General features: G+C 45.1%; 1 protein-coding gene across 8 annotated transcripts in view; it reads left to right on the forward strand.

Moving 5' to 3' along the window:
- TRAPPC9 (trafficking protein particle complex 9) overlaps nt 1-14,591 on the forward strand; it is a 1,198,476-nt gene that overhangs the window by 62,271 nt on the left and 1,121,614 nt on the right. For all 8 annotated transcript variants that reach the window (XM_033933661.1, XM_033933662.1, XM_033933667.1 and 5 more), the window contains one exon: nt 10,139-10,355. In XM_033933661.1, coding sequence (XP_033789552.1) covers nt 10,139-10,355 — 217 coding nt within the window. The remainder of the gene's footprint in view (nt 1-10,138; nt 10,356-14,591) is intronic.

Below are 14,591 nucleotides of genomic sequence, written 5' to 3' on the forward strand. Positions count from 1 at the left end.
CGGCAGCAGAAATCCATGCAGAACATACACCTTGAATGGAGAAACACTAGCTAAGACTTCAGAGGAACGGGACTTGGGAGTGACCATCAGTGCAGACATGAAGGCTGCCAAACAAGTGGAGAAGGCCTCATCCAAGGCGAGGCAAATGATGGGATGTATCAGTAGAAGCTTCGTCAGCCGCAAACCTGAAGTCATAATGCCACTGTATAGAACCATGGTGAGACCTCATCTAGAGTACTGTGTGCAATTCTGGAGGCCACATTACCGTAAAGATGTGCTTCGAGCTGAGACGGTCCAGCAGATGGCCACTAGGAAGGTCTCTGGACTCAAGGGTCTCTCATACGAGGAAAGACTGGGCAAATTGCAGCTGTACTCTCTAGAGGAGCGCAGGGAAAGAGGTGACATGATTGAGACTTTTAAGTACGTCACAGGTCGTGTCGAGGTAGAAAACGATATATTCCTTCCCAAGGGACCCTCGGTCACAAGGGGGCACCCGCTCAAACTAAGGGGAGGGAAATTTAGAGGTGACATCAGGAAGTATTTCTTCACAGAAAGAGTGGTGGATCACTGGAACAAACTTCCGATGCAGGTAATCAAGGCCACAAGCGTGCTCGACTTTAAGAATAAATGGGACATCCACGTGGGATCCCTACGTGGGTCGAGCAGCACTCAGACTTAATGGGGTGGGTCAGTAGAGTGGGCAGACTTGATGGGCTGTAGCCCTTTTCTGCCGTCACCTTTCTATGTTCTATGTTTCTATGTTTCTATGTTTGCATCCCATCCATGTGATTCACTGAACCATGTCTCTGTGATAGCGACAATATCTAGATCTGCCTCTAACATCAGGGCTTGCAGATCATGAACTTTGTTGCTTAGACTGCGAGCATTTGTGGTCATCGCTTTCCAGCTATTTTTCAGCGATAATCTCCTTTTTCGTATGGATTTTTGTTTCGTTTCACTTTCCGTTGTAATACTAAGAAATGAGTTGCTGATATTGCTTGTGTTGCAGTCTTTACTACTATCATATCTTTTCTTTTGCCGGGGGTGGTCTCTATAATTGTCCTTCGTACTTACACCACCCCCACCTTCTAGTTTAAATGCCTAGAAAAATATTGTCTAAATTTCTCTGCAAGATTTCTTTTTCCTGCTGTAGTAATATGTAGCCCATCAGTGCAATATAGCTTCTTGTCCTTCCATGTATTTCCCCATCCTCCTATGTACCTGAAGCCTTCTTGATGACACCAGGCTTTGAGCCATCTATTAAAGTCCTCTGTGTTTTTCACTCTTTGCTCCCCCTTTCCATATGCAGGCAGTATTTCAGAAAAAGCTAAAGTCTTTACAAAAGGTTTCACGCCCTCACCAAGCTCCCGAAAAGCTTTCTGTGCTGCAAGTGTGGAGTTGTTGGCCAGGTCATTTGTTCCTAGATGGATGACAACATCAGTGTTAAAATCCTTAGTTTCTTCCTTCATTATAGTCTGTATTTGCCTGGAACTCCTGGTAGCTGAGGATCCTGGAAGACATTTCACTATTTTGGTCTCCTCGCCTTGTGTTCCAAGGTTAATGCCTCTGATGATGGAATCCCCTAACAGTAATAGTTTTCTGTTTTTGGCCTTTTTATTTGTGCTTAGGGTGTGCTTGCTCTCTTGAGTTACCTTCATTGGTTCCAGTCCCACCTCCCTTCTGTTTTCTTGAGTATCTCAGTGCACTAGTGGAGCGAAGGAATTCTGTAGAGGTAATATTAGTGAAGGTGGATGTTTCTGTGTTACATGTCGCAGTCTTCCTGAGCCTACTGTGACCCATTTATTCCTGGGCTGTTTTATTCTTTGAGGTAGAGGTGGTAAGTTGGTATGATTTTGTGGAGTGATGGAAGCTGCTTTAATTGAATTCAATTCCTGTTTAAGTTTGCAGAGCTCCTCCTTAATACTAGCAAGTTGAAGACAGATGGGGCAAGCCTTAAGCCTCCAAATAGTATGTCTTGGAATTAAAGCGCCACAGTGATTTCATAGAATAAAGGTCATCTTGATTGGTTGTGAAGTGACTTGATTTGAGTAGTCCTGATTATATGGGTCTCTATATATGGTGGGACTATAAGTCTTACCCTTATTCCTATGAAGAGGAAGAGGAAATAAGATTTAACAGAGGAAAGAGAAGGGTTTATTTTTTTTCTGCTTTTTTGTTTTTTTAAAGTAAGAAACAGGTAGGAGAAGAGAAATTAAGCAGATATAATGCTGAAAACCAGTGAAAGGAGCAGAATATGAAATGTTGAGCAATTTATCTTATTGAAGTTCACAGACAGCCTTGTTCACAGCAATGTCCCAAAGATAATGCAATTAACCTTCGAAGTAAAACAGAGCCCCTCCCTTCTCCACCTAATCAGACACAATGGCTAAAAACTAGTGAGTCAGAAATATAGGCTTTATACAACCTAAAACACAGTATTTTAAACAGAAATGCAGGTTCTATAACAAATCAGTGGCTACCCTAAAACACAGGATTTATAACAGGATTTTCCCTACTTTAGTCACCCTGAGCCACAGGCACCAGGATTTAATTAGAGTTAACAAAGTCTTACCCTTATTCCTATGAAGAGGAAAAGGAAATGAGATTTAACAGAGGAAAGAGAAGGGTTTATTTTTTTGTGCTTTTTTGTTTTTTTTTAGGTAAGAAACAGGTAGGAGAAGAGAAATTAAGCAGATATAATGCTGAAAACCAGTGAAATTAGCAGAATATGAAATGTTGAGCAACTTATCTTATTGAAGTTCACAGACAGCCTTGTTCACAGCAATGCTGACAGTGTAGGATCGGGAGCAGAGGAATTTTGAGAACCATTCAAGGACTATAGAGGTGATGCCGATCTCGGAGAGTTGGTAGATTAGAATATCGTGGATCTCACCATGAAGACAGTTTTTCTGGTAACTATTGTCTCGGCAAGAAGGATGTTGGCACTTCAGGTTCTCTCATGCAGGGAGGCTTTCCTCAGGTTTACAGATGCTGAAGTGTCTTTGCGCACTGTGCCTTTCTTTCTACTGAAAGTGGCTTTGGCATTTAATGTAAATCAGGAAGTTCGGTTGCCAGCATTTTCGTTCACAGGAGGAAAACAGCAGGATAAAAATTTGGCATTGCTGGATGTCAGGCGAGTAGTTCTGTGTTACCTAGAGGTGACGTATCCCTTTTGTCTGTCTGACAATCTCTTTGTATTGATTTTGTTTTAAATTCTTTATTCATTTTTGCATGTTACAACAAGTGTAGCAGTTAAACTCATATGAACTTAAAGATACACACTTGATTAACTCTCATATATGCTTTAAGTATAACATTTCATAACAAATTAATATTCAGTAATATTTTAAAAATTATGTAAGAAATCTAATATTTAAATTATTCTTATTGAATAGAATAACCTCCCCTCCCCTCCCCTCCCTCCCTACTCAATAATACATAAAAGTATCATTACTGTAAAACTATTCAAATAGTCCTGTATTATGAAATAACAACAAGTAAAGCCCACCCATTTCCCCCCTAATCAAATATCTTTGTATTGACAAGCCGTAGTCGCCTTGGAAAGACAGCCTCCAAGACTACTATTTCTAGATGGATTTGAATGGCTATTCCTTAGCAAAGCAGCAGATGAATCCAGACAAGTGGGAATAGCTCACATCGACCAGCAGGTGGAGATAGAGAAACTGATTAACCGTTGGCCTTATAGCCCGGTATTCTCTCTGTCCATTCAGTTTGCTCTATCTCCCAGCAGGAATGTGAGCTAGTCCTCTAGCTCCTGGATTTTGGCTGTGCTGGGTGCATTTCTGAGCGACTTGAGTCTGCTGTTGAGACTAGCTCTCTTCTGCTAGACAGGGGTGCCTGGCTGATCGGTGCCGGCTTTAGGAGTAACACCTGGGCCCTCCCAGGTCCCTTCTCCACCCTACCCTCCGGAGGATTGAGGGATTCATTGGGCTCTGCTGTCTTCTTTCCATTCCTCAAAACAAATGTCTCTTGCGGTGGTTTCTCGTAGGTCTTTATGGCTCCGTAATTGGGCGGCAGATGCAGCGTCTAAACTCCGGCTCATAAAGCTCCCTTTTAAAGGCCGTTTGCTTTTTGGGGAAGATTTAGATAAATTAGTTAAGGAATTTGGGGATACCAAAACCCAACGGTTGCCGGAAGATAGGCCTAGACCCCCGTTGAAATCCTCCACCTCGAGACAGCGTTTCCGATATCGGACAGGTAAACTGGGTGTTAGGTCCACGTATGGTTCCTTCCCTTCTTCAAGGCCTAGGTTTCCGCAGAAAAGTTCCTTTCGTGCAGCAAAACCTCCTTCAGCTCAGTCAGCCCGTGGCCCAGCAAATCGATCTTCACAATGACGGGGTCTTGGCTCCCTCCGCTATTCCCTTAGGGGGAAGACTGTCGGCTTTTGTAGCGGAGTGGGCCAATATCACGTCGGATCAGTGGGTGCTAGAAATTATTCGAGACGGTTACAAGTTAGAGTTCTCCTCTCCCGTCGCCGATTCTTTCTTGGTGTCCCCATGCAATGGGGTAACCAAAAGGGACTCGGTACGAATGACTCTTCAGGTACTTCTGGATCTGGGGGCGGTGGTGCCGGTGCCACAGGAAGAAGTGGGCCTCGGCAGATATTCCATTTACTTCATTGTGCCAAAGAAAGGGGGGTCGTTCAGACCGGTGCTGGATCTCAAACGAGTCAACGAATTTCTCAGTATCCGTCATTTTCGGATGGAGACAGTTCGGTCTGTCATTGCGGCAGTGAGGCCGGGGGAGTTCCTCACTTCCCTCGATCTCAAGGAGGCGTACCTCCACATTCCGATTTGGCCCCCGCATCAGAGGTTTCTGCGGTTTGCGATCCTAGGCCAGCATTATCAATTTCGGGCGATGCCCTTTGGTCTGGCAACAGCTCCTCGCACTTTTTCAAAGGTGATGGTGGTTGTGGCAGCATGTCTCCGCAAGGAGGGGATTCGAGTTCACCCTTACTTAGACGATTGGTTGATCTGCGCCTCTTCAAGGCAGGAAAGTTTGTCGGTGACTCAGAGAGTGATTTCTCTCCTTCAGTCTTTGGGGTGGATCATCAACTTTCCCAAGAGTTCGCTGTCCCCGTCCCAATCCTTAGTGCATTTAGGGGTGATGTTCGATACTTGTCAGGGAAAGGTGTTTCTACCCCGAGAGCGGGGAGAGAGGTTACAGTCTCAGGTTCGTCTACTTCTCAATCCCCGAGACCTCGGGTTTGGGATTATGTACAGGTTCTAGGCTCGATGGTGGCGGCTCTAGAGGTGGTACCCTGGGCTCGGTTCCACATGAGACCGTTGCAAATGTCTCTTCTTTCACGGTGGTCCCCGGCGTCCCAGGATTACGATCAGTGTCTCCAGTGGACTCCTCGAGCGGCTTCCAGCATGCAGTGGTGGCTCAACGAGTTCAATCTTTTTCGGGGCATGCCATTAGCGACACCGGATTGGGTCGTAATCACGACAGATGCCAGTCTTCGGGGCTGGGGGGCTCAGTGCCTCCAAGCATCGATCCAAGGGGTTTGGTCCTCGGTAGAGGCCCAGTGGTCGATCAATATGCTGGAGTTGAGGGCTATCAGGCTGGCGCTTCTGGCATTTCAGTCCAGGATTCAGGACCGTCCAACCAGGATCTTTTCGGACAGCGTCACAGCAGTGGCGTATATCAATCGGCAGGGGGGTACCCGGAGTCCTCAGTTAGCCAAGGAGGCAATGATGCTGTTTCAATGGGCAGAGACGCATGTTCCTCTCCTCTCGGCGGCATACATTGCGGGTCACGAAAATATTCAGGCAGACTTCCTCAGCAGAAATCGTCTCGATCCAGGGGAGTGGGAGCTGTCCGCTCAGGCGTTCGATATGCTAGTCCTAAAGTGGGGGCTCCCGGAGATAGATCTCATGGCCTCGTCTCGCAATGCAAAGCTGCCTCGGTTCTTCAGCAGACGCAAGGAACCGAACTCGGAGGGGGTAGACGCGTTGACTCTCCCTTGGCCTCCAAATTCCCTCCTATACATATTTCCTCCTTGGCCGATGATAAGTCGAGTATTACAACGCATCGCTCTCTTTCAGGGACAGGTGATCCTGGTAGCTCCAGATTGGCCACGTCGTCCGTGGTACGCGGATCTGATGCAGCTATATGCGGGCGATCGTTTGAAATTTCAGGTGACTCGGGACTTACTAACTCAGGGTCCAATCTCCATAGAAGATCCGTCCCACTTTGGTCTTACGGCCTGGCTATTGAACGGTCGCGGCTGAGGAATAGAGGTTATTCGGAGCAGGTTATTGCCACGCTTCTTCAAGCAAAGAAGATTTCCACGTCGACCTCCTATGCTAGAGTCTGGAAAGTTTTTGACTCGTGGTGTGGGAGGCACAGGATTTCGCCCTTCCGGGCGTCTTTATCGGCTATTCTTTCCTTTCTGCAAGAGGGAGTAGCGAAAGGGTTGGCCTATAATTCTCTGAAGGTTCAGGTAGCGGCCATTGCTTGTTACAGGGGCCGGATTTCTCGTTTGGCGCTGGCATCACAGCCCGACGTAGTCCAATTTTTAAAAGGAGTTCACCATATCAGACCTCCTGTGAAGAGACCGTGTCCCTCATGGAGTCTTAAGCTGGTCCTTGGGAGGTTACGAATGGTGCCTTTTGAGCCTTTATCCATGGCTACGCTAAAAGATGTCACTTTGAAAACAGTGTTTTTGGTGGCTATGGCTTCGGCAAGACGGGTGTCTGAATTGCAGGCGCTATCTTGTAGGGATCCTTTTTTGCGGATTTCGGATGCTGGTGTATCGGTTCGAACGGTACCGTCCTTCTTGCCGAAAGTGGTGTCTTCATTTCATATGAACCAGTGTTTATTCCTCCCGGCCTTTCGGAAGGAAGATTGGGGGAAGCAGTACTCGTTGTTGCGTCTCCTGGATGTGCGCCGGATGATTCTACATTATTTGGGGGTGACTAACGACTTTCGTCGGTCGGATCACCTCTTTGTATTGTTCGCGGGGAAAAACAAAGGAATGGCCGCGTCGAAAGCTTCCATTGCGCGTTGGGTCAAGGAGACAATTGCTTCGGCTTATTTGTTGACAGGGAAGCAAGTGCCAGAGCAACTTCGTGCTCATTCAACTCGGGCTTTAGCTACGTCATGGGCGGAGTCCGGGGGTCTTTCCTTGGAGGAGATTTGCAGGGCGGCTACTTGGTCGTCGGGAAATACCTTTTCAAAGCATTACCGGTTAGATGTGGCAGCCCGTGAGGAGGTTAGCTTTGGCGCTTCAGTGATTGCGGAGGCGGCATTAGCTTCCCACCCGATTTGAGTTTTGCTTTGCTACATCCCACTTGTCTGGATTCATCTGCTGCTTTGCTAAGGAAGATAAAATTATGTTCTCACCTGTTAATTTTCTTTCCTTTAGAAGCAGCAGATGAATCCAGAGCCCCACCCTTTAACTTCAATATCTATATAGGTGTTCGGGGGCAGTCTTGGTTTCTTTTCCAATTGGGTTATTGTTGGTAGTTGTATTCAGTAATGTCTCATTGTTGCATTTGATACTGGAAAGAAGTTTTTTATGATGCTCATTCTCCTATCTCGGGATGCTTGGGCAAGGAGCATAACTGAATGGACAGAGAGAATACCGGGCTATAAGGCCAACGGTTAATCAGTTTCTCTATCTCCACCTGCTGGTCGATGTGAGCTATTCCCACTTGTCTGGATTCATCTGCTGCTTCTAAAGGAAAGAAAATTAACAGGTGAGAACATAATTTTATCTTATTTCTGCATACATTGGCAGTGGTAAACAGCCTCCAATTTCGTTGAAGGCACATTCCACAAGAAGTATAGCTTTATCATTTGGGGGGGGGGAGGAGTCCTAGGCTGTACCATCCAAGGAGATTTTTAAGGCAGCTACATGGACTTTTACAAAATTTTATAGAGTGGACATGGTAGCACAACAAGGCACAGCTTTTGGGTCCTTGGTGCTTAAAGCAGGCTCATCTGTCCCACCCTAAATTGGGGGACTGCTTTGATACATCCTTTTAGTCCGACTCTGGCTGCTGTACTTTTTGCACTGGAAGGGAAGATTAGGATCTTACCATGATAGTATATGGGTACAGTAGTCTGGATGGCCCATCCTGTCAGAGTACACCTTCTTAAGGTCTCAGCTGTATTGTGGTGTTCCAGATGTTTGTCTTTGGGCAGCCAAGAGGTAAAGAAATGCCCGTGGGATGCCCATCTAATAGAGATGAAGAGTGTTACAATAGTTCTCTGTATCAAAAGCTTATAAGAAACAAGAAATGCTGTATAAATGTTAGTGCTGGTGCACTCAGGTGGGTGGGTTGTTATGTTCCACCTTGGTTATGGTATTTTTTCCATTTGATTAATTACAGTACTTGTTTTGATTGTAGAGCAGAATAAATGGACTTCGTTGGGAAGTTTCCCATATCCTCCTTGTTATTTCTCATATTTAGAAGTTATCGATTGCTTTGGTACGAACTGAGGGAGACGGGCATAGCCCAATGACACAAGGAGGCGATCTGAAGAAACTGTTTGATGCTTTCTGCAAGTTTCCTGTGATTAGGGGGATAAAACCTATTGTCCAGATTACTGTACCTGTCTACTGAAAAGAAGATTATCAAGGTGTGAACCCAAATGCCTGTCCCTCGCTTTCTTGAGTTCAGCTACAGTCTTTGTCTCCACTATTTCTACCGGGAAACTATTCCATGTATCTACTACCCTTTCAGTAAAAAAAAAAAAAAATTCCTTAGATTACTCCTGAGCTTTTCACCTCTTAACTTCATCCTATGCCCTCTCATTCTGGCATCTATATACCTTTTTATAAAATTGCTACCCGGCAAACAACCACATAAATTTACATCTGTTGAGACAGGTGTAACTTTTCTGCATAATTCATGCATTTTTAAAATAATATTGTCTATTTTTCAGCTTTGCTCCAGATGGAATCATGCATTGTACTAGTTAAGTATCTGATTATATATGTACTGTATATTCTGAGCAATTTCACAAGTTTCTATATCGGCACAAAATATTTTGGAGGTCATTTACTAACAGCAAGCATTAAGAATATTATTGCATTTTTTTGTCACAGGCCCCATTGGGTAAAATAGTATTTGTGATAAATAATGTACAATAATATTGTTAAGGCATGATCATTGAATGACTGCTTAGAAAATTACCGTATTTTCACGTAGATAATGTGCACCCGTGTAAAACGCGCACACGGGTATAGCGCGCGGGGAACACAAATCTATGTAAAAAAAAATTAATATAGCGCGCACACGTGTATACCACGCATGCTAAAACCTCCTCCCGCCTACTCCGAACTGGCATCCTCCCCCCCGCTCACTTACCGGCGTTTTACAACTTTTTTTTTTCAATCCGATCCGGCATCCCCCCTACGAACTGGCAACCTCCCCCCCGCTCGCTTACCCGCGTTTTACAACTTTTTTTTTTCAATCCGATCCGGCATCTCCCCCTACGAACCGGCATCCTCCCCCCCCCCGCTCGCTTACCCGCGTTTTACAACTTTTTTTTTTCAATCCGATCCGGCATCCCCCCTACGAACCGGCATCCTCCCCCCCCCCGCTTGCGTCACCCCCCTCCCCCGCGATCTTGGAGAGAGCGAGACCAGAAGGCTTTGAGCATGCGCAAATGCTCAAAGCCTAGTCCAGCCCGGCGCAGGAAGAAGGAGGATCTCTCCTGCACCGCACCGCCCAGCCCAGCCCAAACCAACCCAAACCAACTAGGGAGGATCTTCGGGCACTGGCACTGGCACATCCTGTGCATTGGTGCTGGTGCCGGTGCCGGTGCCGAATCAGGTAAGACATGTTTTGCGGTGCTGGGGGGGATGTACGATCGCGGGGGAGGGGGGTGACGCGAGCGGGGGGGAGGATGCCGGTTTGCAGGGGGGATGCCGATCAGATTGAAAAAAAAAAAGTTGTAAAACGTGCTCACACGTATAACGTGCATGGTTTGTAAAATCGTGTATAACGCGCGCGTTATATGCGTGAAAATACGGTATTTCCTATATCTTTAGCCAATATTAAATTTTCACGAATGTTTCCATTTCCAGTCAGGTAGAGAACTTGGGATGACCTCTGCAAGGGTTTATCTCCATTCTTATTTTTTTATTTGTATTACACCACAGCTTTCTGAGGAGGAAAAAATTCAGCGCTACAGCATTCTGTCTGAACTATATGAACTTATTGGTTTCCACCGAAAGTCCGCCTTCTTTAAGCGTGTTGCTGCAATGCAGTGTGTGGCGCCAAGTATAGCTGAACCTGGCTGGAGAGCATGCTATAAACTACTGTTGGAAACTCTTCCAGGTTACAGCTTATCTTTGGATCCCAAGGACTTCAGCAAAGGTAAAATCTTCTTTGTGATATCAGGGAAAGTGGGCTGGAAGGCAATTTTATTATCATTTCTTGGTTATAGCTTGAGCATTCTTTTTTGGCTCTGTGGGCTCTACTTTCTCATTTTTCTCCCACATTAGTTGAACACCAGCGGAGCCTTTATTTGCATCTACCCAGGGGTTTTGCCCCCTATTTTAATAGGCTCTTCTACTTTTCTTAGAGCTCCTTTTACTAAGGTGCACTAGCGTTTTTAGTGCGCGCTGCGGTTCATAGTCAGTCACGTGCCGACAATTGAGCGCTGACAATTCGGCGCAAAAAAGAAGTGCACTGCGGGAAAACTTAGTTTTAAAGCACTCCAAAGCGGGGTGTGAGTGGAGAACCCCCCCACTTTACTGTATAGTGTTCGCACTGCTGTTGGGGGGGGGTTGTGGGTTGGAACCCTCCATTATAGAGAAAACGGAACTTTTTCCAATTTTTTCGGGAAAAGTTCTGTTTTCTCTATAATGTGGGGGGTTTCACCTCCCACACCCTCCCCAATGGCAGCGCAAACACTATGCACACCCCCCGTCAGAGCTCTTTAAAACTAAGATTTCCTGTGGCGCGCTTCTTTCTTGCGCCGAATTGTCAGCGCTCGATTTTCGGCGCGCTGGTCTCTGGCATGCGATTATCCCGTCACCTGTGCTGCAGATTAGCGCGTGCTAAGTCCTGCACTATGCGAAGAAACTAACGCCAGCTTTATGGAGGCGTTAGCACCTAGCATGTGTGGCATTGCAGTGCACGCTAAAACCGCTAGCGCAGCTTAGTAAAAGGAGCCCTTAGTTTGGCTATTGCAGTAATGATCTTGTAGCCAGGAGCCTTGCACCAGGGCTTTTTGTAGAACCTTCAATCATGGACTTTAAATCTGGCCAACAGATGTCGCTCTTATTTACAACCATGATTCTCTCCTTTATAGCACCTTTAGCCCTAGCTGACTTGGAGTATGGACCACTTGATTTAAGAATCAAGCCATGGACTCTGCAAGGCAGTGTGCAGTGCTATCTGTGATCTACCGAGCCATACTAAAGGTCCATGTGAATGAGAATCATTAATTAACCAGGGTAAATTATAACCAGTAAACTGTATATTAGTATTAGATCTTAAATATGTGTCTAGTTAGAAAAAAAATTGTATCGGAAACATGTACTGAAATTATGGCTAATCTAGTGTAAATTGTAACCTGTTAACTACTATGTATGTTAAACCTGTAACCCGTTCTAGGCTCTTTGGGGACAACAGGATAGAAATCAAAATAAATAAATACAGTGAGAGATTGGAGAAACTGGGCCTCTTCTCCCTTGAAAAGAGGAGACATGATCAAAACATTCAAAATACTGAAGGGAATAGACTTAGTAGATAATGACAAGGACACTCTCTAAAGTTGAAAGGGGGATAGATTCCGTACAAACGTAAGGAAGTTCTTCTTCACCCAGAGAGTGATGAAAAACTAGAACGTTCTTCCGGAGTCTGTTATAGGAGAAAACACCCTCCAGGGATTCAATACAAAGTTAGACAAGTTCTTGCTGAACCAGAACGTATGCAGGTAAATCTAGGGCACTGGTCTTTGAGAGCAACGGCAGGAGGGTGTCGTACAGTGAGATATTAGAGAAACTGGGCCTCTTCTCCCTTGAAAAGAGGAGATTGAGAGGGGACATGATCGAAACATTCAAAATACTGAAGGGAATAGACTTAGTAGATAAGGAGAGTTGTTCACCCTCTCCAAGGTAGAGAGAACGAGAGGGCACTCTCTGAAGTTAAAAGGGGATAGATTCCGTACAAACGTAAGGAAGTTCTTCTTTACCCAGAGAGTGGTAGAAAATTTGGAACGCTCTTCTGGAGTTTGTTATAGGGGAAAACACCCTCCAGGGATTCAAGACAAAGTTGGACAAGTTCCTGCTAAACTGGGACGTTCACAGATGAGGCTGGACTCATTTAGAGCACTGGTCTTTGATCTGGGGGCCGCCACATGAGCGGACTGCTGGGCAGGATGGACCACCAGTCTGACCCAGCAGCGGCAACTCTTATGTTCTTATCAGTGTGAAACAAGCATCCAGCCCTGAAGCCTGAAAAGTCATGGTTCGTCAGAGGAGCACAAAGGCATCTTATTACAAACTGAAAGCAGCAAATGCCATTAAGGCCATGTACTCTGTTGAGGGACATTGATAATATCCCCTTCAAGATGGCCTGCATCACACTGCAATTTGAAGCTCAATAGTGAGCATCGTACAGGCATTTGGGCACTATTGAGGAGGCACACCATTTTACACCCTATTCTATAATTAAGAGCACCTAATAACGAAGTGCCTATTGATTGAACACATTTGTATATGATTGCCAGTAATAAAATAAGTCTGTGTGAATATCTTTTTGCATCCCCAAGCATAACCAATTGTAAATACAAAACCTTTCTGGACAGAACTTTCATGCGCCAAGCAAACAAACAACAACATTGGCTAGACAGTTACATTAATAAAGCTGAACTGACCTACGACGCTTTTAGAAAACTCATAAAAGCTACCTTATTCGACAGATATATCACCTAAACGGAACCTCTCCAAACACTCTGTTCCTTTTCAAAATGCCCTCTGAAATCCTAATCGAGCAGCGTTTGTAATTTCAGGACCTTTTTTCTAATACGTCTGAATCTCTAAACAAACTGTATATTGTAATTTTCTCTTTTTTTTTCTTAGCAAACAGTATATTTTGCAATTTCGATTTCTTAAAGTCTCTGTACTCCTTCTCCATATTGTAAATCGCTGAATGTCCAGCTCTCTTGAATGTAAACCGCCTAGAAGTCGCAAGATTGTGGCGGTATAGAAGAATAACGTTATTATTATCGTAGGAATTAACTTTTCAAAATGATTGGGGGTGTTCAACGGCACAAATTACCAAGTCCATATAAAGGAAATTAAAGCATGATGGCTTGTGAGGACAGTTGGTTAGGTTGTGTTTAAATGAAGAGCAAAGCAAGTGGTTCATATTAGAGAATGACACGGGGGGACAAATTTTTCCCCGTCCCCGCAGGAACTCAATTTCCCCGTCCCCGCAAGATTTGTCCCTGCCCCATTCCTGCAAACTATGTTTTAACAGCCCAAGCCTCAAACACTTATGATTTTAAAGTGTTTGAGGCTTGAGGAGATGAGGACAGAGCCTGCAAGAACGTGGCAGGGACAGGAAAAGAACTCTCTGGGACGGGAAAATGAGTTCCCGCGGGAACAGGGAAAAATTTATCCCCGTGTCATTATTTAGTTCATATATAGGGAGGACTTGTTAAAAGAAATGCTAGGGGAAGCACATCAAGGTGGTAGTCCTGGCTGAATGGTTAAGGTGATGAATTTGAAATCCCACTGGGGTCTCTCCGCACAGGTTCAAATCCTGCCTTCTACAGGGCTGCTCATGCTTCTTGCTTCTATTTGTGACCTGGATTGGCTACTGTTGGAAACGGACTTAAATGGACCATTGGTTTGACCCAGTATGGCTATTCTTCTGTTTTTAAGTCCCAACAGTCTCTTTTCTTTCTCAGCCCCAACTCATTGCCACAGCTTACCATCCTGCACCACACTTGGGCTATGCCTTCCAATCCACCCTAGCCTATCTATACAACTCCTAGTCTGCTCCTCACTACTTATCGTTTCTATAGTGTTACTAGACCATGGGTAGGCAGTTCCGGTCCTCAAGAGCCAGAGCCAGGTCAGGTTTTCAAGATGTCCACAATAAATATGCATGAGATAGATTTGCATCTCAAGGAGGCAGTGCATGCAAATCCATCTCATACATATTCATTGTGGATATCCTGAAAACCTGACGTGGCTCCGGCTCTCAAGGAATGGAATTGCCTACCCCTGTACTATACGTACACAGCTCTGTATATTAAACATTGAAGAGACAAGTCTCTGTTCAGTAGAGCTTACAATCGAATTAAAACAAACAGGACAAGTAAGGGGTCAGGAAGTTTCTCAGAAAGGAAATGATCAAACAGGCATGGGTGCTTTACAAACGAGTGGGAGTTAGAAGCTATCCCAGAAAAATGGGCTTTTAGCCTAGATTTCAATATTGCTCGAGACAGAGCTTAACGTATGGACTCAGGTAGTCTGTTCCATGTGTAAGGTGCAGCGAGGGACGTAGCTTGGCATTGGCAGTAGAGGAGAAGGGTACAGATAGGAGAGACTTATCTTATGAACGATGTTCCCAAGGAGGAATGCAGGGAGAGAT

Source organism: Geotrypetes seraphini, chromosome 2 (genome assembly GCF_902459505.1).
Source record: "Geotrypetes seraphini chromosome 2, aGeoSer1.1, whole genome shotgun sequence".
NCBI classification, from domain to species: Eukaryota; Metazoa; Chordata; class Amphibia; order Gymnophiona; family Dermophiidae; genus Geotrypetes; species Geotrypetes seraphini.